The 11278-nt window shown below is 41.1% G+C and overlaps 1 protein-coding gene across 1 annotated transcript; it reads left to right on the top strand.

The window, feature by feature from the left end:
* Positions 1-9707: 9707 nt before the first annotated feature.
* LOC119320116 (transcription factor bHLH95-like) lies at positions 9708-10910 on the top strand. Its single transcript, XM_037594241.1, has 3 exons — positions 9708-9947; positions 10052-10517; positions 10810-10910. The coding sequence occupies exons 1-3, from the start codon at positions 9708-9710 to the stop codon at positions 10908-10910; spliced, it is 807 nt and encodes a 268-aa protein (XP_037450138.1).
* The last annotated feature ends 368 nt before the right edge of the window (positions 10911-11278 follow it).

Here is an 11278-nt window from a genome sequence, read left to right as displayed (position 1 = left end):
ATGTTTTGAAGACTTTCCTAAAAATCGCCTATTCACCCCCCTCTAGTCGATAACTAGCACTTTCACTTCTGTATTTATATTCAGAAATAAAATTCATATGTTTTCTATATATGTTCTATTAGATAAGTATGTCAATACATAACTTGTAATGTAAATGGTGTGACGCAGTTCTAAATAAAAATGCAAATACCTTGTGAATATCAATCTCATGTATCAGGGTCATGTTCTTCTAAACCTGATGTAAAGCTAAAATTCTTCCATATCTTGTTCTTTTGCTGGTGCCACTATACATGTTAGATTGCTAGCTGTACTTGTTTCCATCTCAAATTACTTGGGTGTCATTCATATGTACATAAGGCAATTGTATTGCAAATATATCATTTATATAAATTATGTTGGCTAAACAAATAAGCTATGTCCTTCATATCTAAAGCTTGCATGTATTGTAGAAGCTCTACTTTATGCTAATATCTTCTTGTGTAAAATTTTGCATGGCATACTTCTAAATGGACAAGTACATGCAATGCCCAGTCTCATATGTTCAACTGCAACCCCAACCATTGCATCAAAACAAAGCAAGGTATATACTCATCTTGCTGAACAAATATGGGCCTGATGCTTGATGTCCTTATGCTTGATGCATGTATCATGTGACACACACATTAGTAAACCTGAATTAACGTTGACATAGTTGCTCTGTTACACCTATACAGTAGATGGCAACATGAATAACTAGTGACTGTTTAATTTAATCATGCACCTGGTAGTTTAATAGGTACTATTGATTGAATATGAATGTCATTCCTTATACTCAAATGGAACTTCGATCTGTTGTAACTTTTGAATGATGGTTTTTAAACCTTGTCGTGTATATGAAACATTCCATGCTTGTTTGCTGCTAAGTTTATCATATGTTCCAATTCAATTCCCAATTTTGATGAATAGGCGTATTCTAGACAAGTAGAATGATCTTGTTAATAATAATAATAATAATAATAATAATAATAATAATAATAATAATAAGTAGAATGATAAAATACTGGTGTATTTATAGTTTTTATTTTAAAAGTACTCATGTAATATTTCTTCTATCAGTGACATACCTTTTGTTCTCTTTTCAATGCTCACATGTTTTGCATCAGCCAGTCATTCCTAAGGGAGAAGCGGGACATGGAGAAGAAATTTTCCATTAAGCAGATTACATGTTTTGCCGCTGTGAAGTACTATATATAGGCTAGTTCTATTTGTTTTTCCTGATCTGGATTATTTCAACGCTGAATGCTTGAATATGACGTGTTGTAGGTTGCTTGGACCTATATAACATACGGATGTGATGGAAATTTGTAGAATGTGTGCCCTGAGACATTTCCATAACATTTAGCTAATTGGTGGTAACCTGATTCATATTGTTATTCAAATTGGTTTGAAAATGTTCATTAAATGAGCTTTAAAGAGGCCAAGGTTCAAATTATATTGGACAAATATTCTTAGTAAAAAATAAAATGAAAAGAAATGAATGTGGAAAGGCTGAGGCCCGGGAAAGAAAAAGATAAAAAGCCTAGAAAACATTGGGTTGGACTTATTTTGTTAAACATAATTTGGCAGAAAAAAGATAAAAGGGCCAAATTGTAGGGATTTGCCCGTGTAGCTGATCAAAATTGGTAGGAACAAAATATTAAATGGGCTGAATTACTGGGCTCGGCCCATATAGACACAGAATTGGACCGGGCTGATTCTTATCAACGACCAATTCAATTGGTCGCAATTTTGCGACGCCGGCTTACCACACTGGATCCGACGTGGCCTGGGCAGACAACTAATGACCAAAATAATTGGTTGTTGAACCAATGACCTTTTATTTTGGTCATTGCGTTCTACGACTATATCACAACAAAGGTCGCCAAGTTTCATTAAATATGGTTAGCTTTTGTCCAATTGTTTTTGCTCACAAAAAGGTCGCAAATAAAAAACCATGACCATTTGATGACCAATACTGTTGGTCGCAATTTAACATATTTCTTGTAGTGGAGCTGCTGGTCATAACAGGCGGCCACACTCGCCATCCAAAGTGGCCACCTCTGCTTGTCAATTATAAGGATGCCGCCAAAGCGCACCATCGAAGGGAGTGGTGACGCCGAGGTTGGCGAAGCACCCACGCAACGCGTGACGCTGGGCAGAGAGGTTGTGGTCTCCGCCGATGAGGCCTCGTGCAGGCAATAGCGCGACCTTGACTTTGTCACTGCCGTCGTGCCTCCCCAGCCGGAGCTGGAGGTCTATAGCTACTCCGGCAACAACTCCAACTCCAGAGTAAGATTTGTTAGATCCATGTAGTGTATTGATTGTTTGAATGGTATCCGTCTATGGTTAGTGATTAATTATTTGTTCTGTACAAATGATTTTTTTGCTAATAATCCGACTAGGGTTAGCGTTCTCGCTAATAATTCATAGATAGATCTTGAGAATTGATTTTGATTGTCCTACATATATTTGTGCCTTTTTTCTTCCACATCTTTAGAATTCATTTTGAATGTCCTACATATATGTTTGTGCCAATGTTTTTCTTCCGGATCTTGAGATTTGATTTTCATTGTCCTACATATATGTTTGTGCTAATCCCTCCAGATTGGTATGTACACTGATGAGGCTCCGGCCAGTAGCGCCGCCGGTTGTAGATCATGCCCCGGTAACACAGGCAGAAGCATCCACGACCCATGGATTCGAGGAACCCATAGAATCTCGGGCAGACCGCATCAGCGATCTCCCGGACGCCATACTTGGGGAGATCATCTTCCTTCTCCCCACCAAGATTGGCTGCTACACATAGGTAATAAAATCTCGATGGTACACTCTGTGGCGCGCCGCGCCTCTTAATCTCGACTATCGCCCACTATCTGTCGTTTGTGATTTTGAACTCCACGGAGCGATCATATCCTCCCACTAGGGCTCCATTCAACGCTTCTGCATCCCAGCATGCTGCCTGCTGCACATACCCTGCATGGTGGACGCCTGGCTGACATCCCATCAATTCGAAAAACTCCAGCAACTTGAGTTCTACCATTACTACGAAAATAGCTTCCCCCCAAGCGTTGTAGCCGTTCCCTCACCACAGATGTCAATCTCATGGTTTTCCTCCTCTCTCCACACTTCCACCTTGGCCCGGTGCCATCTAGCATACAATCTGGTACAAATGCTTCAGCGCCCACTGCTAAACAACTTGTGCTTGTGGTGGTTGATCTATCAGAGGCCTCACTACACAACATCATCCACTCCCGTTGCGCTGCCATGGAGCGCTTGCTGCTTGTTTTTGAAAAGTAAATTCGTATCCGTTTTCTCGAATCATCACCTTATAAGAATTGGAATTTGTTTAAAGGACAAGAGCTCATCATCAAAGATACCCATTCACTCCAAAGGTTGATCCTTGATTACTGTTATGCACCTTCGCAAATAACGGTGGTCTCCGTGCCTAAACTGAAGACCTTGGGGTGTAATTCCTGACCCGTTTAAAGGTTACAAGATGGTGGTTGGCTCCACACTTATTCAGGTAAAGTATATAATCATCAACAGTTTTGTAATCATAAGCTGCATTTTTTCATTTGTGCGTATAAGTTTTATATCATCAACACTTTTGTAATCATAAGCTGCATTTTTCATTTGTGCACATACGTTTTATATCATCAACACTTTTGTAATCATAAGCTGCATTTTTCATTTGTGCGCACAAGTTTTATATTATCTTGGAGTAGACTTTTGGTACTAATATTATGTTCTATGCTCAATGAAGAGTTTGCCCATGGATACCCTATCAATGGTGCTAGGTTCTGTCAAGACCTATCAATACGTGGTGTTTTGATCTAAACATGATTACTGGCTTCCTGTGATGCTTCCCATGTCTGGAGAATTTGTATATAGAGGTGATGATTTCGATCACATTGAAAGCACATATATAACATACTAGAATTAAACGTCCAACTGTCGCTCTTTCTACATACTCTTTTTCGACATTAACTATTTTTAGTCTTCATGTCTATTTAAGCAAAAGCACATTGGAAAAAAGGTATAACCAATCAGTGGCACAAGAAGCACCAGAATTTTGTTTATTCTCATGACATTCGTTTGAGGACAATAAAGCTGGAAGGATATGCATCCAACCATGCAAACACTAGCTTTGTCACATTCTTCTTGTTGGATGCGAGGGTACTATTGTCTGTGAGGATTAAGTTTCTTAACAAAAACATTCTCACAGATGGACACCTTGAACCATATAAAAAGAAGTTTCATGTAGACAAAAGGGTTTCTGCTCGTTCTCGTCTTCTATTTACAACAACTTGTATTCATGTACAAGTAGATTTTCTAGCCTAGGATCTTGATTTTATGGATCAGACTAATCCATTTGATTGTGACTACCAAAAACATTGGTTGAGTTAGAAGTTATTGTCCTGTTCAATCTAGATTTTTTCTAAATGTGATGAACAATCAATCCTTGTGCTTTTGTACCTTTTGTAACCTAGAGTTAGATATTTTTGCCCTTTTCAACTCGGCGTTGACCCATACTTTCTTTCATACAAACTGGAGCTTCTCTCAAGAAGCCTCATGGTTCCTAAAGGGAACTTGGTGACCTTTGTGTGCGAAATGACATACAATGTCTCTTCCCGCCTTGATTTATTTTATAGAGGCAACATGCAAGTATAGGAGTGTCGTGCTAAAAATATGAAATTATTTAGGGTTCGTTTTGCCTTTTTATACATTGATTTTTCTAGGCATTTTAGAACAAATAGCTGCCACGTTATTATCACAAATGGTCGTATTATTCCAACCGTGGGCATTCAACTAACCATTTACTATTGCGGGTAGCTGTTTGATTAGACAGGACGACTATGAGCAGTCTGCTGCACATGCTCATCGTACCGGGAAGTGAGACGTGAGTGCTACCAATTTACTATTGATTTTGGTTTCTGCCACCTCGGTAAGGTACGTAGTACAATCCTTCGTTCTCATCTACAAGCACCACCTCCAAGGATCACCGCCTGCTGCGAGATGGAGGACGAGCCGGCCAACAAACGGGGGCGGGGCGAGCCAGAACCGCAAGAGACTCCGGTGAGCGTGGACTTCATCAACAGCCTCCCTGACAAGATGTTGGTAGCCATTATATCCCTCCTCCCCAGCAAATCTAGTGTGCACACCTCTATCCTCTCGCGGCGGTGGTGCCCCGTCTGGCACTCCACCCACGGACCTCATCGATGATGACGAGCTCTGTAGCATTGTCCCACATCCTCGCCACGCACCCTGGGCCGGTCAGACGCCTTTCTATCGGCAAGTTCAGTTCCAACTACAAGGCCGAACCCATGTTTCACTACTAGTTCCTATCCCCAGCCCTGGATTGGCTCGTGGAACTCAGCTTTCATGCTGGACATCCACGCTGGCTGCCGCCGTTCGCGCTCTGCCTTGCGCCCACACAGCGTCGTGCTACATTCACGTAGTGCCTTTCCCCCCTGATTGATGTTGCACGCATTCTTCATCTCCCTAAACTGAAGCACCTCAAGCTCATGGGCATCCGCAACTCTAAGGATGATTTGGAGCACCCGCTCGGCAGCTGTACATCGCTCGAGTACCTTCGTCTTTAGCTGATGGATGGGTTCAGTACCCTCCACATCACGTTGACGAATGCTCGCATAGTTTATGTGCACTGGTGGCACCGCCCAAGGCTGTCAGTTTAGGTGTTTCATCATATGGTCACTGAGAATGCGCCTTTCCTCGAGAGATTGTATGTACTTGATAAATTAGGTCCAACAAAAATTAGGGTCATTGACGCACCAAAATTGACAGTGTTGGGCTATTCGTGTGCTGAATTCTCCAAACTTGTTATTGGATCATTATCCATTCAGGTACAACAGTATCTTACATATAGTATGTGAACATACTAAAAATAATAAAGTAGAGTATATACTACCACATGGTAGTATATGAGAAATGGGTGTAACTACACTCGGTAGTAGGATGCATTTTCCATATATATATATATATATATATATATATATATATATATATATATAATTGGACAGCAGATTTTATCTAATTTTTGTTGATCTATGTTCGCCTGTAGTCTAGAAAATGATTCCCACAAGCTTGACCTGGTCTCTGCGCACAGTGAAGATCTTGGGACTACAATATGTCGGCCCTGATCTGGATGAAGTTGTTAGATTCCTTAGATGATTTCCTTGCACAGTGAAGCTATACATCGAGGTGATGCTCCTTTCCTATTAATTGTTAACCACAACAGACTTCATTTTATCGTTACTTTTACCCATTATTACAATAAAAATGTAGTATTATTTCTAAAGGAAATTTTGGAGGATTTCAATACATATATTTTTTGAGATGTTAATCATGAGCGATTGAAGGTGACATGTCATTCTTTTCGTGTATTTCAGAAATCCTACAAATCAAAGAGGCCCGAAGTGTTTAAATTTGCATCTAGGCACTAATATGATGTCTTTGTTTGCAGATACTAGCAGGCCTGAAAGTGGAAAGTGTTGGGCAATATAAAAATCTAATTGGATGCCTTGATCTTCATCTAACAGAAATTACTTTTATTGAGTACCGATGCACCACACCAGAAATTAAATTCGTGAGGTTCTTTGTTAAGAAAGCGAGGTTGCTCAAGGTAATGAGGTTTGCCCAATTTAGTGTGTAGAAGTGAATGGTTTGCTAAAGAGCGCAAGCATATACATCTCAATGGACAAGGCTTTGTAGAAGCTGAATTTTAGTTTGTAACTTCATATGACAGATTATTCGGAAGTCACTATGTCAAGTCGCTATATGACTTCTCGGTGGCTCATCCTTCCTTAGGAATAATGCATGAAAACGATTTTGTAGAAAATGAATTTGATTTTTCAGAAGAGTTTGAACCATGTAATCTTTGAATATGGGCCTTGTAATGATGGAATTTGAACCTTGCAATATTTATGGTATTTGATATATATAACATACTTGGATGTTTAATTTGGTTATGCAGTCATGTTCTGTTATAAGTATATATGTTGTTCTTTTGTAGATAGAGCATAGATGTTGTGCAGACAGAGCATATCACACCGTGCAGGGGTAAACTAGGGAACCCATCGATGATGATTTGATCAATCACCGACAATTGTATACCAGCAAGCGTTTGCCCACAACACACACAACTTATTTCATCACAAACAACTCATATGGATCAACTGTATGCTATGTATCACACATGCAATTCTAATATGAATAGTGCTTGATGTCTCTGCCATTGCACGCACAGTTCGTCTTATTTACCATGTATCTCCGTGTCAGCCTCTGCTCGCATCCCTCCATGTGCACGGCTTGTGGACGGCTTCTCCCTGCATGTTCAACTGCTATATGCATATGGTTGCACGCTGCTGAGGCAGCCATGCAGCACTCTGCTCGCGTCCCTCCATGCGCACTCTACCAGCGGTTGGGGATGGTGCACGATCAAGTCGCAGGGCCCATATGCATGCGGTTGCACCATGCGCGTTGTCACAATGTAGTTACGTGTGGCGGGATGGAGTTACACGCTGCAAAAACTTCCATCCGGGCATGCGGATATTCCAGGCCGTCTGGCTTCCCCATTAATTCCCGTGGCCATTATTACCTTAGTCTCTTCAACCTTTTGACCGCGCCCCACAACACAACAGGCCCACCAACGTCGACACATACTGAGAGGATATCTAGCGGCGCTCCAATGGAATTCGGCGTGCATCAAGTGGAGACCCAAGCAAGGCATACAGATCTCCCGGTGGTGTGCACCATCGACCTGGCTATGTTGGAGGACTACATCAACACTGTGGAGCACTTTCTTGCCTGGGAAAAGTACAAAGTGGTCAACATCGACCTCTAGTACACCGACGGTCATCCCGAGATAGATCAGAAGGTTGTCGTCACCCAGTTGTGCCTGCGCCATCATGTCCTCATCTACCACTACTGCATGGCCACAAAGCCTTGTAACCGTTTCACCAGGTTTGTCAACAACACCGACTACAAGTTCGCTACGGTGGAAACCACCGGTGATGTAAAAGTGCACAAGGTTATAGGCTTGGCCTGCAAGATCTTTGTTGGAACACATGGCCACTACAAGGTCTGGGGTAGCACAAAGAAGGACTCCCTGGTTGAGCTCGCCTCGGCCATCATCGACCCCTACTACAAAAACATGAAGGAGGATGCCAAGGAAAAAAAATCCCGTACCCGGGCCCGGACATGGAAATTAGAGGAACCTCACCTCAAGTTTGCTGCTACGAGATGCACAGGAAGGTCGTTGACATGAGGGAGTGCCTCCTTCCCTTAGTTGATGAGGGATCGAGCCACCAGCAGAGCAGTGGCGACAAGGATCACAAGAAAAAGTAGATGATGATCAGATGATCATTTATCCTAGTAAATTATGGATGTACTAGTTTACTTTGGTGTGTGCAATGTCATGTGTTTAGTATCCATCTATTTAATTGGATGTTTAATTTGCTTATCCAATCGTGTCCTTATAAGTATATATGTTGTTGTCCTGTATGCAATCACATCGCACATAGACCATACTAGGGAAACCGTCGGTGATGAATTCATCAATCGCTGACAATTCTATACCAGCAAGCATTTGCCCACAACACACATGGCTTATTAGCAGCAATTATCTGTGTTATTATCAGACTTTGCACACATTACTGATTACAAACTTGTTTGCCACGTATCACACACACATTTGTTAAGTTGAACGGTTTCTATTCTCTTGGCTCAATGCAAACAGTTCATCAGAATGAACTGTATGCCCTATATCGCACCCACCTTGATCTGGCTGAACATTTATGTTGTGTTGCCTAATCACAAATAGTTCATCTGAGTAAATTGTATGTCGTATATCGCAAACACCTTCATCTGGCTGACCATTTTTGTTGTTATGCTCATCGCAAACAGTTCATTTGAGTGAATTGTATGCTACGTATCGCACACAAAACTATAATCTGAATTGTGTTTGATGTCCTCGCCATCGGCAAACATTTTGTATCATTTTTGACGTTTTATTACATCACCGTTTGCGATTCATGCATCACACATAGTTTCATCGAAGGGTCTCTGATTGTAGTGTGCGTTAGCAACATCTTGCAGTAGTGATGGAACGAAATAGAAGGTGTACAACATCACAAAAATTGGACTCATCATCCACTAGTTGGAAATGAGGATTCATACTAGTTGAATACTCAATATTGTTACATTTTTAGTAAAAGTACTATTTTGTGGTAGTACTAAATGGTTCATAATTGTGTTGAAAAGAACAATTGGCTAACCAATCAGACTAAAGATCATCATGCAAAAGATAATGTCTGTTTTCCTTTTGTTTTTACTCAAATAAATGACTAGGCTGTAAATTGAATGGATATGCCAATTTTAGCATGAGCCAGCTAACTCTGAGACATTACACATTTTTGGTAATAATGTCTGGAGACAGAGAGGGAGAAAAAATAGAACGAAATTATGGTAATTAATTAAGTACATCCCAACAAACACGAAATCATCGTGATATATTTCGAGAAGATGCAAAAGCTTTGTGCATCCTTGCTTAAAGCGAGATAAGAAAAGTCTTCTCTCCGGATCGAAATTCCATACACCTTACTTAGTGTTTAGATTCTGCCATGTCGCAAGGCAACAACAACACTCCACAGGTCACCAACTCCGACCCCATGAGTTCTGGCAAGGAAAACAATGGGTGCGGCAAAGACAAGAGAAGTAACCAGATGATCATCCATGGCGCTATTAACAATGGGAAGGGTATCACCAAGATAAACGGAGAAGAGGATGGCAGATCAGGTGGCCACCAGGGTGACAGAGAATTGCTCGCAGTCAAAGAGCGTAAGAGGCGGAGGCAGATAAGTGAAATGTTCACCGAGTTGCACGGCCTCCTCCCCATCCTCCATGAAAAGGTGATAATATAGGCAAATAGCTAGCTAAAATCATGTATAATGGTTTTCAGGATGTTGTAATAGGTTTGTTCGATTTTCACTTGCTTTATGTTTTGGTGTTTCAGGTTGACAAACCGACCATAGTGATGGAAGCAATACACTACATCAAAAGTTTGGAGGGGGTGCTGAGTAAGCTGGAGAAGCGCAAGATGGAGGAGCATGTGCAAGGAAAGATCCTGACCACAGCAAACAGTGGGATCTCCTCTTCAAGGGCTGCGGCCAAGCCTATTGTCTTGAAAACACAACTGACTAGCCCCCCGACTGGCGGGACGTGGCCGACTCGGGAAGCGACATGGCCAACCAATGATGTGGGTGCAATGACCGCCGAGATAGCACCGGTGCGGCTCCAGACGTGGTCGAGGCCGAACATCGTTCTAAGCCTATTTGGCAACCACGTGAATATCAACGTGTGTGTGGAACAGCGCCCGGGCATGTTGACCGGGGTGATGGTTGTGCTTGATAAGCACAACATCGACGTGATCACATCGACGATTGTGTCAGACAACACCCGGACTATCTTCACCATACAAGCTCGGTTATGTAAACCCACATTCCCGATCTAGATCTATTATTTTGGTAGGAGTTGCCGATTTGCGAAAATAGGATGCATGAATTAGTTGAATTTTATAAGTGGATGAACTAATGTACTTATAGGGTTGAGATCATTCAATCAAATATGAATTTTATAAGTTGGCTATTTTTTATGCATTCACATTATTGTGATTTGTTCAGAAATGGGAGGATAAACTCTTGACAAAGCCAAAATTAACTGACAAACTGGAGAAACTTCATGAATATCATCTGAAATAATGTGTTCTTTGCACACAGATAAATGGAGTGAGCAACCTGTTAGGAGATAATGTGGCGGCTGAGAAGATATACAAGTCGGTAGTGTCAGAGATAATGGTTTGGCTCCCCAAATAAATAAGATGGAATGTTTTCAAATCTTGATGGAAGTAGCAAGAGGGGTTGGTCATTTACATTGGAGGCTTTTATGTCGAGTCGAGCTAAACCTTTGAGTCATGATGATATCTCAGTTAGAATTGTGTGTGCACTATTGTTTATGCTACTTTAACATTTTAATACTGGATTGTTGGCTTCCGCTACTCGAATGAGAAGATTTACTGGTACTATTTTCTTTAAAATGGCATGAAATTTTATTGAAACATTACAAACACTGCAACTAAAACATTTCGGATCATAGAAACTAGAAAGTAAATCCTATGAGGAAGAACTATAATCCCCATTTCTTTTAAACAACTTCTCCATTGAATCGGTCTTTACGACACAAT

Source organism: Triticum dicoccoides, chromosome 6B, assembly GCF_002162155.2.
Source record: "Triticum dicoccoides isolate Atlit2015 ecotype Zavitan chromosome 6B, WEW_v2.0, whole genome shotgun sequence".
NCBI lineage: Eukaryota > Viridiplantae > Streptophyta > Magnoliopsida > Poales > Poaceae > Triticum > Triticum dicoccoides.
The sequence above is the reverse complement of the archived record's forward strand: the minus strand, read 5'-3'. Positions and strand labels throughout refer to the sequence as shown.

Excerpts from the sequence above, each read along its gene's own strand:
- LOC119320116 (XM_037594241.1), top strand. The coding sequence starts at position 9,708 with ATGAGTTCTGGCAAGGAAAACAATGGGTGCGGCAAAGACAAGAGAAGT. Across the intron at positions 9,948-10,051 it reads TCCCCATCCTCCATGAAAAG|GTTGACAAACCGACCATAGT; the intron begins GTGATAATATAG and ends TTGGTGTTTCAG. Across the intron at positions 10,518-10,809 it reads GACTATCTTCACCATACAAG|CACAGATAAATGGAGTGAGC; the intron begins CTCGGTTATGTA and ends GTGTTCTTTGCA.